This window comes from Nomia melanderi, chromosome 12, assembly GCF_051020985.1.
Source record: "Nomia melanderi isolate GNS246 chromosome 12, iyNomMela1, whole genome shotgun sequence".
Taxonomy (NCBI): domain Eukaryota; kingdom Metazoa; phylum Arthropoda; class Insecta; order Hymenoptera; family Halictidae; genus Nomia; species Nomia melanderi.
In genome coordinates, this window is record NC_135010.1 from 31,973 (window position 1) to 55,000 (window position 23,028).

A 23,028-nucleotide genomic window follows, 5' to 3' on the forward strand; every position below is an offset into this window, starting at 1 on the left:
ATCACACAAGAACCATATAAATTTTGTGAACACGCTCACAATTTTGTCCCTTCAAACTTGAATGTAACATGTATTTGTACATTTAATATTTACTTCTAATAATGTAAAAATAATTCAATTGTAATTAAAAACTATACAAATTAAAATTATATTACATAACTAATGTCTGTGAATTTTTATTTACAGTAATTAGTTATTGATCAAAATAGTTTTAAAGGAATAGTGTACTTAAAATTTTGTTTAGCAACATATATATACACCAAGTTTGATTTCTTGGCTATAAAACTGATTCGTAACGGTAAATAAAATAAATACAAATATTTTTATTATGAAATAAAAAATCAGACCACCAAATATTATAAAATCATTATTTTTACAATTTTATTTTAGTAATAAAATACAATTTAAAACATTAATAAGAGAATCTAAATGTATAATTGAAACCACTTGTCTGAATGTGAATTTTAGTTATAAAAGTATATAATAAATAATTAGGAGAATCAGTGAATTCTTATTATATAAACAAGCTAGTCATATGAACTACTTGTCTTCAATAGATTGTGATAAATAAACTTTCACAGTGTGTCACTAATTACGACATTAATTGTATTTTAAATATATTACACTTTTTTCTTATGTGTAATAAGTACTGATTTACAAATTGTTTGTAAAAGAAACATTGTGCACAAAATTGTTGATAATAATGTAACACAGGTTACTGCAGTTAATAGAGATGAATTACCAATTGGTATTATCCATATAACATTTTGGGTATCCTAGAAAGAAAATGTATAAGAATTGAAATATATATGTATGTAAGATATTATAAAATAAAATGTTTATACATAATGAGATTTGCATTTTACCATGATATAAGGAATCTCTCTCCATTTATTAATAATTTCTACACAAGGAGAACATAAATCAATTGTAGAAACTCTGTATTCTTTAATTCTTTTTTTACAACCCAACAGTAATTTTGGTTTTGGTATAATAATATTCATGTATGTATTAATGTCATTAGCATATTGATATCGCAGATGAACAGGAAATTTAAAGAGAAACTTCTTGTTACTCAAAGCTGAGCAAATAGTTATATTTTGAAATTGTGCTCTTTCCATAAATAGCTCAACATTAGTTTCTCCTGCAGAACAAATGGTATTCTAAAATATAATGAAGATTACAATGTAACTTGAAATAATAAAAATAATAATGATTTCAATTGTAATCATTTCAAAATTATTTTTTGAGCATACATATACTCAATATTATTAACATAATAATAACGCCATTACTTACAATTCCTAATCTTCTTAAATCATTTAATTCATCAACACTACTGTACAAAGTAGATGGTAATTGCAAATATAGTGCAATATAACTGTCATTGATCAACACATCCAAATTTATTTCATAGATTAAAAATCTGCAAATCAATTGTTTTAAAAGAAAACAAGAAAAATATATGAATACAAAGATTGTTTGAATCTCTGTTATCCGATTATTTAATTATTTTTATCATTAACAGATTACAGACTATTTTAATTCTTCATCTTGTAAATGATAAGAATTTCAATTCAATACATTCATTAGAAATAACTACCATTTAACATTCTTATGTTATAAGAATACAAAAATGAGTTACGTGAGTGTGTTTTTAATATTATTCTTAAACCATACATAATTTCATTACCAAATTATTAATTTAGAAAAGATATTTACAAACAAAAATTCCAAAATAACATTTGAAGTTTAATGGAAGAAAATTTCATTACTGTACTGAAGTGAATGGTAAATTTTCCAGCTGAAACCCTATTAAAATGCTATGGATTAATGTGAAAAAATGTATAGAAGAACACAAAGTAAGCAATAGCGAAGAATTATATGCTATTATCGGAAATGGATGGAAAACAATATTAACACACTGACCGACACAACAATTTTTAACATTTTGTATATTATTTATTCTTTCATAATAAAGATAAATGGTATTAAAGTTCGTTATTAACAATTCCACATCATCGTTCTTAGGTTACACTATTATTTAGTTCCTTGTGTTATTAAATATTTTGATTCGAAATTATTTTTCTCCTTGTAATTCATTTCAAGTAATTTGAAAGCTGTTATCGATGGACCACCATGGCAGTCAACTTATCCATACTTTTTATTCGAATACGATTTATTCATATATCTATAATTATATATTTACTTAAAATTATATATGACAAATAAAAATCTAAGAAATTTCTTTCACATTAATAGCTATAGATAAGAATTGATTTTGACATATTTTTACATTTTGCATAAGATAAACCTTAAACTTGCTATTAATAAAACAACTATTCTTATGTTTACATTCTGAATTGCAATTTTATACAAATGTTCAACTTTCTAAATTTTCGTAAGTATATGGTCGCCACTGTATATATACATGATGAAGTTTAGATATTAAAAGAAACTGTCCATACTCAAATTTATATGCAATCAATATCTGCAACATTGCTGCGTAACATGATTTGTATATTAAGAATAATATATAAACTTAATGCAAAGTGCTGAATAATTTTCAAGCTTAATGTAACTCTGTTATTCTTAATTTCTTCAATGATGAAAAGACAAATTATTTCTAAGTATTACAATACAATACATACGAATCAGTTTACTAAATACATTATACTTTAATTAAATTTTAAATAGTGACTACTAATATATATTATTAATTTGTTAATTATATATATTATGAATATTATCATAGATACATTCAACATACATTTTTATTCATTATTTCAGGTAGATATTAAATAATTACAATTTAATCGGATAAATGAGATTCTTTCTAACATATTTTAATGTTTAACCTATGAAATCCCTCTCCTTTTGTTGTTAATGAAATATGAGCATCAAATCTCTCACAAATTACCATACTTTGGGACACCAAAATAATCAATAAATTACTACATACAAAGTAGTGTTTGGAATTATTTAGTGTCATTTTACAGATAAAAGTTTCTAATGTAATATCATTAAATGTGTTAACGTGATTACTTTTTGAGCAGATAAACGTCACTAATCATAACTCATATCAGATAAATGAAATACACACTAAAAAATGTAGACAAAATTTTAATTCATAATTCGTCGATACAATATAACAAAAACAATGTCTTAACTGAATAAACATAATATGTCGAGAATGTGGTTCGTAGCACAGACTTAAGACATAAGATATGGATGACTAAACTGTTACTCCCCTCACAAAAATTTGCTCCACGTATCTACTTTTTACTTGCGTATTGAAGACTACATAGAACTACTCCATGCACAGTTTCGGGCAACTCCTCAAATAGAAGTAGTGGGGGCTACGTACCCTCACCCCCTGACGGCATCAGAGTGAGGGTTGTAGCCAATGTGTCGATAATGTCGGTTTCTATTTTTAGATTCAATAAATTTCTATTTTTTATTAATTAATGTTTAACTTCACATTTTTAAGTTCTTTTGTTAACATTCGTAATATTCTCTTTGTAAATAGTTAGTTAGAAACAAGTCATCATAGTAGCTGGTAAATAAAAATATTTCAACATAGTAATTCAATGAATATTGTAAATAAAAGTATATATATTAAATAAAGATACATGCCACAGGGTTACTCTGTCACACCACCAATACGTGAAACACGCAACACAGTTTTATTTTATGCGTACCTAGTTTCTTCTGCTAGGCTTGTCCCTACACTGTTTTCAAGTTACTAGCGTGAGGGGAGTAAGTTAAGTAGACACCAATGGTCTAGGGCTTCGGGAGTCCTCGGAATCTCCGTATCATTTCGATATCGAATTACATTGTCGCACGATTTGGCCAATAATAACAACTGTTGTTCTATAGGTATTAACGCGAGCATCCTGAGCGGAAAATTCTGAATTGTCCCTGAACACTTTTAACTTGCTGGATTCAGTATCTCTGAATAGCACTAATGGCCGATCAAATTGAAATTTGAAGGAGAAGAGGGAAGATTGACTCTTAACATAAAATTTTAGCTACATACGTATATTTATTAATTTCTAGTGAATAGTAATTTTTCTTCAGACACTCTATAGATAGTGGGGCTAATATCACTGTTCATGTCTGTATAAGCATCGTTCAATGTGTTATACTGAACATTTTCCATTATATCTAGGAAAGGAATATATATCCGAAGTTAAAATTTATAGGTGGAGTTCTTCCTCTCTCCTCCATTCTCCTAAAATGTTATCAGTATAATGTTACGATAGACCAGAAATGCGTTTCAAAATTATAGTCTTAATTCTTAATTTATTATTAAAGATTTGTTTCCTTTTAAAATAATTTTTATATTAAAGTTATACCAAATTTTAGTTTTCCTTTTAAAAAAGTTGTTAACATGTTAATACATGATTTCTTTGGTTTTAGAAAGTTTGTCTTACTTTTTCCAATCACTCGAAAGATTTTCTGGATGTCAACTCTCCTGGTCGAAGTAATGTAATAATTTTTCACTCGTTAGAGTTATGCTTGATGCATATTTTGCATGTGCACATCGTTTTTCACTTATAATTCATAGGAGAAATAAGAAACTAACATCTACATACCTATATAAAGAATGAAGGAAAAACATTTTTGAAAAATTTTACGTATAAATCATACTAAGTTCAACTTATTAATTTATTATTATTTTTTTTTTCTTTTATGAAGGTATTGTACAAGAAATGACATGAACTTTCCAGACACTCTAATACAAACTGCAAACAAAGTGCTCCTGACCCGATATTATAAGTAAAGAGGAAATAATACTACATAAAATTTGTTCATTTAGTGCTATGCTTTTGAGAAAATTAAGTTTGCAAAAGTTTTTTATTACTATTATTCGTTACACATTGGCATTTATTATGGTGTGCAACTATTGATGAATTCACTGAATATTTAACATTCATTTGTTCACAAATTAAATTTAATAGAAGAAAACTCATTCCATTATATTCTCTGATTTTCTTCTTACATTATAGCTTTAACTCCTCTTGATTATTCAACTCAATCCAATTCAGTATTAGTCACATTCAAGTACACTAAACAAATGTTCAAACTCGATTACCTTGCAAGCAGAGCTCTAAATGGAAACATTTTATTTACTTTTTTATTTATTTTTTTAATGTAAAATCTCAGTTTTCTGTTTGTATCACCAAGGTAATTAATTCCAAGGGAAAATGAATATAAAAATATGATTAGCTTAATTATAAGTTACTAAGAATTGAGAACTAGATACATAAAAAATTTGGGATTAACATGAAAACCTAAAATATTTATTCACCATTGTAAAATTACTAGTTGAAATTTAGGCATGTATGTTAAAAGATGTTAAGACTTAAAATTTAATTTTATTTCTTAAAAAGAGCTATATTATTAGTCACTTAACAATATGTTTCTACAGAAAAACCATTTGCTTCTCTAGATTGAATTATAGTTTTGGATCAAGTTTAAAAAACTGTTTCCAAGGAAAATTTGTAAAACGTATATTATGAGTACTATCGTTGCCTTCATTTGATAATAACCATTTATTTCCTTTTAGTTCATCTGAAACTCACATATACATGTGTCATGATAAATATGTACTCCACTATGTTCTACTTTTATATGTAATATACTTACTTCTATCAATAGTGACCACATTTTCTGTTCTAGTTTCTACTCCATTTTTATCTTTTTTTATAGTAATAGTATGTAAATTATCAGCAATTTGTCGTGATATAGTTGTTTCCTCATTTCCTTCACTGTCTTTAATTATTTCCTTTTTCTCTATTGTACCATCAGGTTTATGAATCAATTCTTTCCTTATAGACTTTCCAATTATCGTTTGATAAGGTAACATCACTTCTGATTTGTATTTATTTGGATCATATTTATCCCAAACATTAGAAAAATTATCTGGTGTAATCCTGTTCATACGAATGAAATATTTAAATAGGCAATTATAAACATATTAAATAAACAAGCAAACAAATACTAACTTTCCATCCAAATCTAAATCCAATTTTGGTTCTACTTGACTAAAATTTTCAGTATTAGGTTTCAACATTTGGTCGCGTAAATTTTCTTCTTGTGGAGATGTAAATGGAACTGCATTTGTAAATATATTTTGTTCTAAAAATATGTATTATGAACATAAAATTAGGATTATTTTCTTTCTGTAAGTGCATTTAAAATTTTTAAAAATACCTTCATTATGAAATCCAAAGAAAAATTGTTTTAATATATTATCCATTTGAGACTCAAAATATTTTGTGATCTCTAAAGGATCACTGACAATCCGGAAATGAATACCTCCTCTGAAATGCCTACAATTAGACATAAGTTATGAATTTATAAAATGGCAATTTAATAAAGAATATAACAATATATACTCTATATAAAATGTATAAAATTAGATGTCAGATATAGTAATAAAATTTAACTCACCTAAAATCATCCATATCATCATCATCATCTTCATCATTTTGCCAAATTGGATTTCTAAAACTATCTTTGTCATAATTGTCTCGGTAATCAAAGAATCTGAAACATTATACAATTTAAATTTATAATAAAAGTATAAGCATAATAAACAATGACGAAGACAACTTACACATGTGAATTGTCAAAATGACATTGTCATATTAAATAACGCTTTTAACTTATAACTAAAAATTTCTAATTAAAATTTACCCCTTGTTTTTGAGTTCTTCTGAATTTCCTCCACGAAATATATCACGAATAAAATTCCAGAAAGGCATTACTATGTAGACTGCTGCTGTTACTTGCAAGAGAAGTGAAATTACGTCATATTTTTTTGTAAATACATACACGAAATCTATACCGATATGAAGTTAGCTGAGTGACATCAGTTTTGCATGAACTTGTTCACGTCAGCTGATTTGGGCGTTGCAATTTATTTGCAATTACTTTATTTTGAATTATACAGGTGGAAAGAATATTATAAATAATATAATTGTGTGCATACAAAGTGAATATTTTGACGTATTACTATATTGATATGGCTAAATGGTAATGTTTAAAACACTTCTTATTTATTATTGTTACAAGTAAATCGAATTAATTTTTTTTTGTTATAAAATTTATTATAGTTACATGATCTATAAAAAAAATGTAGTAGTATTCTAAATTATTATAAGTTACCAGTATCAATACAAAAATATATAGGTTAATTTCCCTAATTAAAATGAAGTTACAGCAGTTCATAATACATACCTAAAAATTATTCTTAAATTTTAATATTCTTATTTTTCATTAAAGTTAAACATTTTTAGGTTTTTACGTTTATATTTCTTTTTTAAATTAAAGTGTGTGCTTCATTAATAATTGTATATATAATATTTATATTTTACTTTTCCTTTCAGATTTAGAGAAGAATAGAAATGATACTAAAGTATAAATGGATGAAGCAATGAGACATTTTTTTCTTAATAAGATGTAAAGGAATCTTGAATGTAAATTACAATGAATAATATATCAGGGCAATTTCGTAAAACAATATGGGATCCTTTTCTTATAATATCTCAAATAGTAGCTGTTCAATCAGTTATGTACTTTTGCCTTGTATTATGGATTTGGATCATTGCTTCGCTTCTTGGATCAACAAAATCATTAGATTATGCTTTCCATTATAAGGAGATACATGTTAGAGATTTTGCTGGGCAACTTACCATAATTATTTTTATTTTAAATGCTTTAGTGGGAGCATTTACATTATGGTGGTTAGTACAAAGAACAAAACAATGTATGGATTTTGCATGTACAGCACATCTAATACATTTGTTGTGTTGTTGGGTATACAATGCAAGTTTCCCTTCAACTTTTAGTTGGTGGTGTTTAAATATTGTATCTCTAAGTATAATGTGTGTTTGTGGTGAATTTCTTTGTATGAAAAGTGAATTACAAGCAATACCATTAGGTATGAATAGTCACAAAACAGCTTTGTAGCAGAAGTTACGTAAATATAATATTAAAAATTATAATTATACTCAATAAAGATAGATTAAATTTAAATTGAAAGAATTTTAGAAGAAATATCTCTTGTATTATATTTTAAACATTGATAATAATAAATATTTATTAACACATTTATTTAGAACTACTAGCATTATGAAATCTTTTATCTAATGGCCATCCTCTTTGTAGAAACGTAATCCACAATATCCACAGGTATGGTCTCCAGGTTTATCCTAAAACATTAAGTTTACATATATGTATCTTATGGTTAAATGAATTAAATTTTTCCACTGATTCTTCAGTCGTACCAAGTTAATGTAAACTTTTGGATGTCCCAATGGTCCACCACCACCATTACAAGCCACAATCCTATCCTTTGCCGGTTTTGGTGGAACTTCTGCTATTAGTTTAATAGCCCAATTATCATTAACTTCTTTTGGTCTGTCAACGAATCTTGCATTACGATAATCATTTTCATCGTATAACTGTTACAAAATAATTTTTGTAATAGAAGTAAAATTGTTTTATTGCATGGTTTTATTCATAAAGTAACTTACTTGACCAGTATGTGTTACTTTCTTAGCAGTATCACTAGTTACATCATGCAAATTTCGCGACAATATGCTTGTAAAGTTAAATTTTACTTTAGAAGTTTCAAGAAATCCAATAATTCTCCTAGATGCCATTTTTCTTAATCTTGATCCCTGCGTGAATAATACTGGGCATTGAGTCAGCGACGATAGATAGGATAGACTGAACATCTTATGAGACTTCATGGCCGAATGTCTGAAATACCGATCGTGTAAAAAAAGGAAACGTTTTGATATGCTTTCTACGATTTAGAATGGCGAGTATACGAATTATTATCGAAGCAACGATTGAAGTTGGTAAAATTAGTAAATGCATAAACGAGATATAGGATAGATATAATACGCAATGTAAAATTTTCTAATACGCTCTCGGAGGTCCTTGGACCGCCTTACCATTTTCATGTCACGTTCTGTCATATCGACTAAGGCTAGTTTTGTATGACAGCGCTATAAGTGATAGGAATTAGAATCAAAGATATTAAAATTTTAAATGACATGGAATTGAATGTCACGACGTGACGTTACAACAGTAAAATAATGTAGTAACTGAGGACAACGATTGATATAAATTGAAACACAGTTGAACAAAAGGTAGAAAAATTTTAATATTGTCCACTTATAATGATCTCACTCAAATTTACTATTAAACGGTTATTAAAGTTATAAATTGAATAAGGAGCTATTGGTAAACAATAATCTGTTGTGATTGAGTAAAATCTTCACAAATTATAGGGTGTGTACAACTCACTAAACTGAGTCAAAAAATCCCATTGAACCGCATTGAACATGGGTCCAAAACTCAATAGTTTCAGAGATAAAAATAGGTTTAGTTTAAAAAAGAATGTATGGGGACCGAATCAAGAACACCGAATTATCTCGAAAGATATTGGTCATACGAACAAATGCGTCAAACAAAAGATACATGGTATGAAATACTACATGTAACGGTGGGAGGTATTTGACCGTGAGGTGACCTTGTAACGTCCTGCAGAGGTCGCCTCACAATTCTTAAATAGAACCCCATACTTTCTATTCCATATTTTTGAAGTCGACATTCAGACGTTTCCAAACCAAAAAAACTAAAATTTTTTGTGTTAACCGTTATCAAGACGTCAACATTCAAAGTTGTTGGTTCATCGGTAGTGATTGTAACAGACGGACATACTAACTGAATCGACTGTATGTCAATTGCGTATGAAAACAATTCAAGGTCGTCAAGATTCGACAAACGAAGAACATATACTGGTTTTTCGTCCTGTAACGGTGAAGTTTCAATTTCAGTCGTTTGTAACATCAGTCTCAAGCTATTCTTGTAAGACTGTATTACAGATATTTATGCAGATGTGGGTAAGATTCACTGTAGCGGAACTGGAGGGGTGGTTATGTGTATAAGAAAAAATAACTCTCACACTGATTCGTTGTTCATTTTATCAAATTCTTTATTAATATTTAAAAATAAATTAGTTTTGTAAGTTGACATACAGTGTCGAAAATGATTATATTTTCAGCCAAATTGTTTTATTTTCATGTGTAGTAGCTTAAAAATCTATTATTTACAAATGTCGCCGAGGAATCACAAAACACTTATAATAAAGGCTATTCTAACAGGAATACTATAACTGTACTTATGTTAATAAATGTAGCGTTAATCTTAAACGCTAGAATATAATTATCTGCGAGGACGCTCTTTCCCAAGTGCTGATCGAGGAAGCATCCCATGCGAAAGTTGCAACAAGAATAAACGTTTGGAAAATCTGCCAGTTTCTCTCGGCAGGCCGATTCCATTATTCCTTCAGCAGCTCCGGGAAAAACATGTGTTCCTTCGAAAACGTCGGTTTGGTCACAGTCTCCAGCGTAGGTTTAATTGGCACCCTTTTCGAGAGTGTGGACAGTGGGTTTGGAGCATCTTTTGATTTTTAAAATGTCCCCTTCACTAAGTCTCAATATAAACAATTTAAAATGTTAATACTATATGACATAAATTTATAAAATCGAAAATGTTTGTTTGATATAGTTCTTATTCATCGTTCTCTAGGCGTAGAGGGCAGAGCAAATCCTCTGACTTTTTACACAGTTGGTAATTCAGAACATGTGATACCGAATTTCATAAGCTTGTAATGTCTAACCTATACTTCGTCTGTCGTAAATATAAAGAATTCTCTCTCAAAGTTTGAATTATTATAGTGTGTGGTGGTGGTTTACTATTAGATGATATTGAAAATGTGCATCTTTAGTAAAAAGAGAATTAGGAAAACAACAATATATTTAATAAGATAAAGGAAACAATACGGACAACACGTAAAAATACAACACACGACTCTCGCACCAAAAATGTTCCTCTCCGCTGTCGCTCACCAAAATGTCCTCATGCACGCATTTCCACTCGCTTTTATCACACACCCCCATTCGCTCTGTCTTTCTCACCCTTGCACCCTTCTCACTCGCATCTTTCGTCCATAGTCAAAATTCACGCAGTCACGTACACACTTTTCTCACGGTTCAGTCGCTCAGTTCCAAACACTCTTCCTCGCATTCTTTCAGCCACTCGAAATTGTCTAAACGCAGTCACACTATTTTCCAAACATCCCGGCGCCGGTCCGTCGTAATACGACCTGGTCGCCCTCACGCACGCACAACAAACCATTCATCCTACAATAAATATTCCAGATACTACATTATTTACACACACAGATCTCATGACTAGATTGTCTCTATCAGCCGTTAACACATTAAGCACCGTGTCAGTTATCGATGACTGATAGTATACTTTTTGTACAAGCGCGTCAGTCGCTGTTGACTGACGATGTACAATTTTAACCCTTCGCACTCGAGAGGTGACTCTCAGTCAACACCTGATTTCAAACAGTAAAACTATAAATTTTCATATTTAATATTATACCTTGCATAACTGATCAATTCAAAAAATATTGAAATAAAATAGCTTTGTTCCTCAATGTACCTCAATGTAATATAATTTCTCTTCGAGTTAGTTTCACTAAATATTGTCTGTACCTCATTACAAAATGTTCAAATATTTCTAGTGAAAAACTTCCGAGTGCAAAGGGTTAAAAATTATATATATTTATATACAGTCGGGGATAAAAGTGTAAGTGGACAGGTAGTAAAAATGACTATTAATGATGTTTAATGAAGATAATTGTATTGTTATATAACTACATTTTATTGACAACGTATTTTCATTGTATATACTGTAGAGCTACTAAAATAAAAACTAAGTCCGTAGTCAGGTTAATTATATTTATTACGCGATGTGGCTCTAACGAAGAATGGCGACTAACTGCTTTTCCTCAACGCTTTTCTAAGAAGGAAAACTTTTTAGACGAGGGTGTACGTGACCCAGGTCCTGGTGGTCCCCTTGGTCATAAATTAGTCAATAGGCTTGGACTATCTCTCAGGCCCCCAAGTATTGACACGCAAAAGGGCGAACTGTCTACAGTTCAGCCATCCCTGACAATAGTGACCGTCCTCGGTCACGAGTGCTTACGTTAAAGTGCTAATAAAATCCTAAACATAAGAATGACTTAACAATAATGAACTGTCTCCCTGATACATAAATAAAATACCGAATACACACTCCATACAATGCACACGTTATACAATATTCCTAAGTCTATCATAACACTCACACACCATAACGATCATCACACAGTCTTTTAATTATTTTACGAGGCCCTAAGAATTTATTTACCGGCTTCAAGCCTGGGCCTTGCCGAATCCGCTTTCGCGTTACAATGCCATTGACGCTGTACTTTCTCGCTTCTATCCTATTTTTGTCATACGCCTTTCGATTTTCCGCCTGTCTTTCGCTCGCTTGTACCCGAATCTCAGCCCGCTGACTACCATGCACCTCGTACATTTTCTCGGTCTCGACTCGCATTTGGGTCAGCTCCTTCGCTTTCCCTAGTCTACCGTTTATATTATTTTCGTTTTTACCCACCACTATACACGATGACAAAGAATTACGATTCAAAGCATCCACATAGTCATTGAGCTTAACGTCTTCAACTTCTCTCTCAACTAAAGGGGTGATGATTACCTCTAAGCTATCTACCTTTGAAATTACCTTAACATTGCGAACAATATTCTCGTTTTCAATCTCTATTAACCCGTTAGTCTTTAAACTCTCTTCAGATTTGACAGGCGTGTTCGGTATCAAGAAAGAAGCCTCATTCGATAAGTTTGTGCAATTCCCCCTAGTAACCGCGGCATCACAAAAGTCCAACGAAATAGTCCCTAATTCCTTACTAGTATTATCTTCGGTCGCTTGACTGCTGTTGTTCAATAAATTCTTAGGAGTTTCCGTAATCGCGACATTAAAATCGTTTACAGGCGATAAAAATTTGGCCAACGCATCCTTCGCGTTGTTAGCCTCATAAACATCGTTTTCGGTGCCGTTTAAGGCGCTTATCTCACGCTCGTAAACAAATACCTCCTTCATGTGCTTTTCACCTGTCGTCCGTCGCACTGCCAAGCTCTCTTCGGTTGCTGATATCTTCCTTGGTGATGCCCTCCACGCTTCACGTTGCTGGGATTCGATGTACCGCCGCTGCTGTGGCCCATCGTCCCTTGGCTGCACCCCGTTGTCTTGTCCCTGCGCTACGTCGTCCCACTGCTAAATCCTTTCGTCCCGCCATAGGGGCGCGTTTTCCCGTCACTGAAATTCCTCCCATCGTCGGGGGCCTGATGACGCTCGCCACATCGCCCCGCTTCCATGCTGCAGTGCGTCGTCGGGCCGCTGCAGTCCCGTTTCGTATTTAAGGGGGGAAATACCTTTAGAACTTTAAAAAATCGCAACATTTTTTTTCTATAGGATATTAGTATAACATCTTAAGAGTATGGTGCCAAAGTTTTAAAGCGAAATTCGGAGCCCTTCTGATGCTATACCCCATAATCGGGACTCATAGGCGGTAGCCCACCGCAGGTATATATTCACGCGCTTGAAGCGGAGGACCCGCCTTTCATAATTCCCTCGTTTCAATCATTGTAAACATGTTACTTTACATTGTTTGCGTTATACAAGAAAAATTATCATACTGCCGGCTTCGAAATATTAAAAAGAAACAAAAAACCTCGGTGGAAAAGGCAAGCTGATTGATGCGCTTATCAGGAAACTCAGCGCATACTATGGCTTAGCCATACGAAGAAATATTCATAGTGTGGAAAATATGAAGAAAGCTATAATGACCTCGTATTATCACTTATGCTCCACCAAAGAAAATCCAAGGCACGAATACTGTCTGGTAGGAAATGACAGCTGGTGCAAGTGGCAAAAAGCTCTAGCTACAGGAGTAAATTTGGACCTTATAGAACATCCTGCATCACTACATCCAGACGTGCAGAAGCACATCCTACATCCATCCTTCCATCCATCCTTTATATGTATATATATATATATATATATATAAAATACGGTGTACAGTTTTGTTAAAATACGGTGTACACAAAAATGGTTATCATTTGCAGCTTTCACAGAACATTATAACTTGTTTTGTCAACTTTCTGGCAATATCACGTCCAAGTCGTGTTGCATTATATCATAAACATTATTTTTTTCAAACTCTGTTTCAATTCTTCTTTATTCTTCATAGGTGTTGTCCTTATTCTTCTGTTTAAATGATCCGATAGGTTCTCTATAGTATTAAGATCTGAGGACTGAGGCAGAGGGTGTAAAACTTTTATGAAATTATATAGTAGATATTCTTGTACGATCCTTGCCTTATGCTTCGGATTGTTATCCTAGTAGAATTTAAAGCTTTTTCCAACACTCATATTAACTGCACTTGATACTAAATTTTCTTTTACAATACATAAACATTTCTTTTTATCCATTATATCTTCAGTAAAAACAAATTTTCCTATTCCTCTGCTCGATATAGACCCCCAGACCATAACATTCCCTTCACTATGTTTGAAAGTAGCTCGTAAATTTTTCGGATGTAAAACTTCATTTCGTTTACGCCACACCATATGCCGTCCATTCGAACCAAATATATTGAATTTCGATTCGTCAACGAAAATGGTGTCACTCCCAGCATGACTGTTCCTTCAAAATCATTTCTTTTGCGAAAGTCAAACGTTTCTTTCTATTTACTTCATTGATATATGGTTTGTTTATTGCCACTCTCTCATTATAACTATTTCCTTTGAGCAGTCATCCAACTGTACATTTGCAGATTTCTTACTTTCTTCTCGAAGTTCAGCTGTTAATACAGAAGCACTTAGCCGTGGGTTTCTAAATCTGTTAACGATTTCTACCACAGTGCGTTTTTAAGATTAAGTATATATAGTGTCCCGAACAAGGCAGACAAATAATAGATAAACGGATAACACAATGACTAGAAGTTTATTAAACACAATGTAACGATACTATAAAATGACTGAGTATCTTGTACAGGGCGAGATCGTATGAGTTTAACAGAAGCCTTGATACTAATCGTTTTCTCGAACAAGGCAAGCATGTGTGGGTCTGTCTAGCTCTGTTCGAATAGTGACGGTTTCAACGATCGTTGTTCGCTGCCGATTTTTGTTAACATTTTGGATTTAATCGTCAGTTTTAACGCACGGCGTTACGACACGGTATTGTCAATCGCGGGCATTGACAGTGGGGAACCATTCGTTCTTCACCGCCACAAGAGGGGACAATTGATAGTTGAGGTCAAACACATAACAACAATTTGCCGAGATGATTTTTCTTTTCTGCGATTAAAAATTTTTACTTTTCGTGACATTTTCATGATAAACGATAGTATAATAAGTAACCTGTACGGTAGAACTGACTATTTGGTTCTAAATCCTATGTGTCGTATTTGTAGACAAAGGCTACTCTCTGAAACAAACATTTCTTAGAACTATTCACGCACTATTTGTAAATAAATTGCAAAAGAAATTAACTGTCCGAATATTTTTGTAATAAGAAAAACTACATATATAACAAATTAGGTAATTAAGTTGTACATATTTGTAAAATACAATGAATACTCAAATTTAAAAAAATAAAATTTGAATTAATTTCTTTTATAATTAACAAAAATATGGGTGGTTAAAGTTAACCATACCGTGGTGTCTGAATATTTTTGTGATTCATTGTAAGTTCGTTTGTTCGGCGATATCCTCAAACAATTCATTAGGCACAGTTCATAAGAATTCTCTACTGTTGCACATGACTTTATATTCAGGTCTCCAATTCTGAAGTCATACATACAAGAAATACATCTGAAGTATTACATGCAGTTTCATCGGAACTTTACACAGATCTCCGACCATTAGTATATTGGTGAAACGAGATATCACGGGCTAAACGGAAAGGAAGACAAAATAGGCTTAGCGCTTAACGTGTTAAGCAGAAGATTATGCGTATGAATTTGTAAGAATATCAACGTTCACATAAAAAGCAGGACTTTATTAACACAAAAAAAAACGGCGGAACAAACGTGTGAAGACAGGAGAAAAAAAAAACACTATATTCTCTTGTAAGACATTGGGAAAGCGGAGGGGTTGGCGGAAGTGAGTGAAGCGGATGGCACAGCATGGCGTCCACAAAAGGTCAGGCCCCGCTTTCGTCTTTTCTACACCCCCATCTTTGCACGCTAGAGGTGCCGAGGAAAATGCAGGGATAGGTCCGGATCGAAAAAGAACATACTATCTGATCGGACGTTATGAGAAACTTGACGATATCTTTTTTCATCTTTCTTTCACTTCTTATACTCTCTTTTGCTCTCACTGTTTACACACGTCTCTTGTATAATATGTCCACACCGTAATCGACTCGCTCTCTGCAACTTGTCTTTATTTCCGGGGTCAATCGCGGCCAGTTGCTAGGCCAATCAACAAAATTATAATTTTCATACAAAAGAAGATCGTACTCGTATGCAATTGGAACCGAGCACACGTTCATTTTTACGCACACCTGCACACATACATACTCCAGTATCTTCCCCTAACAGCTGCATTCGTACATATTCCAAGCAATCAGCGCCTTACAGCTGCATGCACACATGCTTCATGTATCTGATCCCTGACGCCACATTCATTCTCGAGTACCTACTGTTCACAGACGATATCTTTTCACGTCTTCCTCGAACTGAAGGACAAGTGTAGTGTCACGGGGGAGATATCGCGTTTAATAAAATAAGTCAATATATGTTTAATAGGAGGTATTTCACTTTGCGAATATATTATTTCCCTAATAAGATCAGACCGTGGAATGATCTATTGAGGAAGAGAATGACAAACCGTGACGTTCGTTAATTGACTGAGCGCTTTATTAAGGTTGTGATGGTCTTTTATACACCTCGAGAGAGGGGCCTACGTGACCCTTGATGCGTTGTTCGTGTCTTGTGTGGTCTGGCAGGATGTAGCTATCGTTTGATAAGCCTGTGTTATAGTTTCAGGTAGCCCGGCGGAATGTACTTATCGGTAGGTGTTGTTTAGACTAGGCCTGCGTCACAGTAGCATGGAGATACGGAGCACAGTTTGTCAAAGTGAGAAAATTAGTGTAATGAGACAGTAATTAACAAAATTAAAGATTCATTCCTTTAAAATCCATAAAACTAGTCCGATTTACATTGTGTTTGGACTCATTTTAATCAAAATAATCTCAACAATCCAGTGGCACTACGTTTGAGAAAGTAGGACCGAAGTGAATTGTAGCGTTATATTTTAGACACTACAATGTATCCCCGCTTCTAGGACGCTGGTACGAATGTAGAATCGCGAAGTGCTCCGTGCGAGGACTGCAACCAGAATGCAGTCGTTTTTGGGGGAATCGGCCGGTTCCTCTCGGCGGACCGATTCTGTTATTCCTTCCGCGGCTCCGGGAAAAACCGATGCGTTCTCTTCAAAACACCAGGCCTGGTTGCCGTCTCCCGTGTAGACTTTTTATGGTACCCTTTTCGGGGGTGCGGTCACTGAACTTAAAGCGTCCTTCGAGAGGGATGATGCAAGGGCGTAAGAATTTAGAAATGTCCCCTTCGGAATGAAATTGATATTTCCTGATTACATGTTTATACTTGACGCGTGCGGCATTCCTTTAAAGTCCCGCTCTTGATTCTCGATGCTCGGAGAACGGTGTTTGTCTCACTTCTTCTCATTATACTCATTCTCCGACTTTGTCAAACTATGCTCTGTGTCCCCTTGTCGCACTTGCGGCATAAAAATAAATACATATGTATAACAGTACGATAGACTTTATGTTTTTCAAAGGAAAAAGTTCAAAATGTGTAATTTTTACAATATTTAATAATTGTATGAAAATCAGTGAATGAATCCATTTGCTGCTTTAGGTTGTATTTATATAGTATTTGCTTCGTTATGAAACATTTTTCATCTTCTCTTCCTTTTTTCGGGGAATGGAAAAGAAATAAAATAGAATTGGTCGGAAAACAGAATATTCGAATGTTAATACTTACAGTTCAATACGTTTTCTTCTTTCAAGGCGGTGACCCGCGCTGCTGTTGATTTTTTTCAGTAAAGAATGGCCGTGAAATGTCGTTCATATTGTGGCCTCGATATTAGAACCAATTTTTGTGCCAAATGTTATGTTGTGACGAGATATTAATCACAGCAAATTTTTAATTGAGTTAACAAACAGTTTCCAAGATATGAAATATCAAAAATGTCAAAATTGATCAAGGTGTCAACTTATACTTTTTGTTGTACGATTGTTTATGTCACTCCGATAATTTAAAAAACTGTTTCCGGAAATTTTGCCGTATGATAAAAACAAATCTCAGAGTAAGTTTTCAAAATTTACAACGACTGGTTCAATATGGACGATAATGTATTGAAACAATACGACTCTTTATAGATAAGTATGAAAATGTGAAGTTTTTCGCTACAGTATTCAGATTTCATGTAGGACTTAATTACTCCAGAATCTTCTACTGAAATCTCATACCTTGTAGAATATAAATTTGTTGCTCAGTGTTTAGAATTCGATTGAAACTTACAAATGAGAAAAATCCCGTCCTTTAGCGTTGTACATAATAGTAATGTCTACACGTTTGTTACTCATACAGTATCGTTTGTACCTAAGAATTTATTATTCATAAGTAATTTATTCCCGTGAAATTTTATTTTAATATAATATCTCGTTATGTTAAATCAATAATAAATTAATTGTTCTGATCTATATGATATTTGCCGATTTCAATCTCATCGGGAATCTTTGGGGTTAACTTGTACGTGATGTATACGACAATTTAATACGATTGCAGGAGTGAAAACTGCGATATTGAATGCTTGAAACTGCATTATTCCAAAACACCTAAAACATCTAGTTGTATCAATAATAAGAACAATTAATTTTGTTGATAAAACGTATCATTTACTCATAAAATATTCCAGTATTCTCAAGTTATAATATTTTAGTTGAGTAAACTTTCCGTTTCACTTCACGTGGATGTATAATTTTGTTACGGACAAAAGTTGTCAAAAATCAAATAAATTTTTACTGCAGAACAATAAGGCATTAAACAACTCGAGGATAAATATTTCTTCCTGAAGATACCACAGTTTTTTCACATTAAGACGCAATGGTATAAATATCAAACTTATGGTATCGTTAAATAGGTTCATTTTAAAAAATAAAAACAACCAAAATAATCTATAATTTTATTTATTAAGTAATGAAAAATACAAGTTGAACAAAATGATAGTTGGAAATAAATTTGGAACGCATTGAAGTCCTGGAAGATGGTTATGGTTCTGGTTCTGGTTCTGGTATGGAACATGAATTTCCAGAAAAATTCAGAATAATTTATCTAATATTTATCGTACCTAATATTGAATGGCTTTTGCACGTGACCTTATCACAGCTTCTATACGTTTTGGCACTGATAAAACGAACTTTTCTCAGCGCGACGACGAGATTTATTCCTAGGACCAATTAATCGCTTCCGAATGTGCCTTTTTATTGTCCGTTTCTTTTTCTCGTAGAAATTGTTTGTACAAGATGCTTAATGTCATCTTTTCTTCGTGCAATGTAGTCGTAACTAACCGGTTTTTATTAATAAAATAAAGTTTGGTAAATTTATGTTTGCTTTACATGAAAAGAAGTTTTAAGTCCTATCGTTTGCGGAAGTCGGATTACAGCTTATTTGCATACTCTGGGTTAGACAGTCATATTTTAACTGTGCAGATAATTGTGCATTCAATGATTGATTAGTTCGTCACTAGTTTCATCTGAATTTGCTTTGTACCATTTTGTCAGTCTTTCACTCTTTTACCTAGCTTTAGCTTTCATTTAATGTAATTTAAATTAGTGGTAGTGTGTAAAAGTATACTGTGTGTACTCCTACAGGGTAAGTACATACGTATAAATATTTTCGCGATTTAATATAGGCGTCGCAGTTGGTTGCTAATAATTTGAAAACAAAGTCAAAACCATAGATTTATCTCTTTCGTTTACATATAGTGTATCACTTCTTGTAATACATACACAATAATTTAGCATAGTTTTTACCTGTATTTTTAACTGTTGTATTCATTCTGTTTATTTGCATCACTATAAATTTTTTTCATGGCAACATGTGAAGGTAGTGTTTCGCGACAGACGACATATCGAAACATGTGGATTAAGTTATTGTAACCATGTATCTTTAAAACTGAAAAGTTTTAATACGTGTACATGTATAAAATGCGATGGGACGTACGGAAAAATGACTGTCACATTAATTACAAATTGTTTGTATATTTAACTTTGCTAATAATAATGATAGTAGTAATCTTAATAATTATAATCTTAATACACCGCATGATGATGGTCATTATGACATACGGATAGATACAATCGTAACAATAATGCAATCATAAACTACAGCAATAATAATTATTATAATATTAAGAAATCATCACTACCATCTTTGGGAAATAGTGTGCAAGACGATCCAAGTAAAAATAATGGATGGAACATATAAGTAAGCACAAAGGAACCGAAAAGAACAAAGGGAATAATGAGAATTTCTTGCACAAAATTAATATGCGAATCTGATTAAGGTAGTAATTAGTATTACTGCTTATAATATTAGATTTCCAGTTATTCGTGAATAACTGTCTATACCGTGCAGTTCATTCATAGAGAATTTTCCCTCTCTTTTATCCACACACGCGCGCGCGCATTCAAACTCACTCCCTGATCGCCGTTCTTTCCGTTTCAACATTATAGAATTTGTTCTCATTCAAAAGACAGTCTTTCGTTGCACTTACCGGACGTCCTCCTCTTTAAAACCTACTTAATAAAAATACATTTTATTGCGCTTAATTATTTAGAATATTGTAAATTATTAGAACATTTGTAAATCAACTATTTTTACTTTAAAAAGAGTTTCACAAATTTTTAAGTAGGAAGCTTTGCAAGCATGTGTTTACAAATGAACATACATCACACTTTCCTTGTATTCTTTATCACGTCGTATATGCGTTTACAAATAAATAAATAAGTGCACAGCATTACCGCATTTATGTAAAAAAAATCGAAAATTAATCTCAACAGTTATATTATTGCTACAAAGTTTTTATTTCTTAATTCATTTTGTTACTCTTTACTTTAAGTAAAAACAAATGTAAACGGTAATTAGAAAATTTAAATTCAAAGATTGCAGAATTGTTTAACACTCCTACATTTTATGATTGAGCATACTGTAGACGCGAATTATGTTTGTCTATCGAATGCATATAATACAATATATAATTCATATTTATTTAAAATTTACACCATACTGAAACATATATACTTAAAAAATGTAATATAAATCCTATTATTATTATTATTATTATTATTATTATTATTATTATTATTATTATTATAATGCAAATATCTTGAGAAATCTTGTTAGATTCCACGTCCAATAGTTCAAACTGAAATCAAGTTTTGCAGGCAGTTCTGTGAAAATATTCATTTGTAGTACAAACGTAAACTGTGTAAAGATGTACATGTATATGTGGCATGTATAATTAATTTATTAATCATTTGGAGCGTTGATAATTTCTTCGAGCACATTACAATTAGCTCCTATGCTCTGTACTAATTATAAGTTACGTAATTCAAATGCAGTCAGTCACGATATATATGAATCAACAGGAGTGTTTTATTACAAGTGAATTTTCATATTTTTTTACGTAAAGTAATAATCACGCAGATGAATAATATTATTTCAATTCGCGTATTACTGAATGTATAAAAAGTAGGAAGAGAAAGACCATCCTTTTCCTGTGCGCGTTGCCTTATTAAGATATAACTTCTTCGTATAAAAGCCAAAGACGCTTTTGCGATTGCTTATGTCAATCGTCAAGAATAAACGACGCCATGACTAATAATACAAGCACGTATCGCAAAGTAGAGAGTGTAAAATGGTCATAAGATATTATATTTCTAAATACCTTAAAAATGAAAATATTTCTTTTTTCACAGTGTTACTACACCAGTCAAAAAATCTTAATAAAAATTTATTACTTGTAATAATACATGATACGGCACCATGTATCACATCGTCGTATCATCATCGCCGGTGTCCTGAATCGCAGGAATTCACACACATACCCTTTGCTATTAAGAACTATACAATTAATAACATTAACAGCTACTTCCCTTATTGTTAACTTTAATCATATCATTTTCAGTTCACTGCTATTTTCACAATACTTTATCTTTCAAAATAAAGGTTGTTATACCGTTTAAGAAGACTTCTGTAACATAAACTACGTGTTGCAATATTCGTAGTTCTAATTGATCGTATATATCAAGCAACCGCTTTGACGAAAATTCGTATTATATCGAATACATTTACAAAATAAAAATATAATATTCAATTTAATGCAATTTCAAAAAATATACCACTCCTACCACTCTTTTACACGCATACTCATACATGCGCGCGCGACCTTGTTTTCACCCTCCCCCCCTCCGTGTCCTTTTGTATTTTCTTCTTGGCGCAAAATGCAAACACACATTCATACTATAATTTTGCTCACGTATCTGCACTTAAAATTATCAAAACATTTTACGTAGTTTCAATTATCATACAAAATTTCTGCTACTCGTGAAGAATTCATTTTGGAAGGTCTTCTTATTTGTACAGATCAAAGTATCGACATACTACATAATTTCTTGACAAATATGATATAGTATAACAATGATATCATTCTGATTTGTTAACGTCATCTATTTTATCGTATGGTTTTAAAAAATCACAGTTACAGGTGAAAAATTTGAACTTAATGCATACCATTCATAATTATCTTCGAACGTCTATCATTTAACGCGGTTTTTTTTCAAAATTGACTGCCTTTCCATGATGTAAAATAAGGTTTGTGATATTATAAGTACTGAAATAATAATAAATATCATTACAGAAGTGTAAGAAAATTTTGTGTATGTTTTTTGTTTTTACTTACTTTCTTCTACAAAAAGGGGCACCGGAATAAGGAAGGA

General features: G+C 32.0%; 5 protein-coding genes across 8 annotated transcripts; 1 reads left to right on the plus strand and 4 right to left on the minus strand.

Moving 5' to 3' along the window:
* Positions 1–210: 210 nt before the first annotated feature.
* LOC116426132 (Phosphatidylinositol glycan anchor biosynthesis class X) lies at positions 211–4,512 on the minus strand. Its single transcript, XM_076372514.1, has 4 exons — positions 2,859–4,512; positions 1,300–1,426; positions 867–1,163; positions 211–776 (listed from the first exon to the last, which is right to left on the minus strand). The coding sequence occupies exons 1-4, from the start codon at positions 2,990–2,992 to the stop codon at positions 621–623; spliced, it is 714 nt and encodes a 237-aa protein (XP_076228629.1). The 5' UTR covers positions 2,993–4,512; the 3' UTR covers positions 211–620.
* A 135-nt stretch (positions 4,513–4,647) lies between these two features.
* On the minus strand, positions 4,648–6,874 carry LOC116426246 (uncharacterized). Of its 3 annotated transcripts, none has more exons than XM_031974934.2 (6): positions 6,706–6,874; positions 6,460–6,555; positions 6,220–6,338; positions 6,012–6,144; positions 5,653–5,939; positions 4,648–5,577 (listed from the first exon to the last, which is right to left on the minus strand). In XM_031974934.2, exons 1-6 carry the CDS (start codon positions 6,771–6,773, stop codon positions 5,462–5,464), a joined length of 819 nt encoding a protein of 272 aa, XP_031830794.1. In that variant the 5' UTR covers positions 6,774–6,874; the 3' UTR covers positions 4,648–5,461. The 3 variants fall into 3 exon arrangements, with proteins under 3 accessions (XP_031830794.1, XP_031830793.1, XP_031830795.1); XM_031974933.2 differs by having other exon boundaries at positions 4,648–5,583; XM_031974935.2 differs by having other exon boundaries at positions 4,648–5,583; positions 6,626–6,775.
* On the plus strand, positions 6,855–8,132 carry Sys1 (Sys1 golgi trafficking protein). Its single transcript, XM_031974937.2, has 2 exons — positions 6,855–7,044; positions 7,398–8,132. The coding sequence occupies exon 2, from the start codon at positions 7,498–7,500 to the stop codon at positions 7,978–7,980; it is 483 nt and encodes a 160-aa protein (XP_031830797.1). The 5' UTR covers positions 6,855–7,044; positions 7,398–7,497; the 3' UTR covers positions 7,981–8,132.
* Positions 8,056–9,382, minus strand: ND-13A (NADH dehydrogenase (ubiquinone) 13 kDa A subunit). Its single transcript, XM_031974936.2, has 4 exons — positions 9,333–9,382; positions 8,547–8,775; positions 8,298–8,474; positions 8,056–8,222 (listed from the first exon to the last, which is right to left on the minus strand). The coding sequence occupies exons 1-4, from the start codon at positions 9,365–9,367 to the stop codon at positions 8,157–8,159; spliced, it is 507 nt and encodes a 168-aa protein (XP_031830796.1). The 5' UTR covers positions 9,368–9,382; the 3' UTR covers positions 8,056–8,156.
* Positions 9,383–11,683: 2,301 nt separating this feature from the next.
* LOC143175126 (uncharacterized) lies at positions 11,684–13,249 on the minus strand. 2 transcript variants are annotated; one of them, XM_076372513.1, is made up of 2 exons: positions 12,289–13,249; positions 11,684–12,104 (listed from the first exon to the last, which is right to left on the minus strand). In XM_076372513.1, exons 1-2 carry the CDS (start codon positions 13,036–13,038, stop codon positions 12,081–12,083), a joined length of 774 nt encoding a protein of 257 aa, XP_076228628.1. In that variant the 5' UTR covers positions 13,039–13,249; the 3' UTR covers positions 11,684–12,080. The 2 variants fall into 2 exon arrangements, with proteins under 2 accessions (XP_076228628.1, XP_076228627.1); XM_076372512.1 differs by having other exon boundaries at positions 12,175–13,249.
* Positions 13,250–23,028: the final 9,779 nt, after the last annotated feature.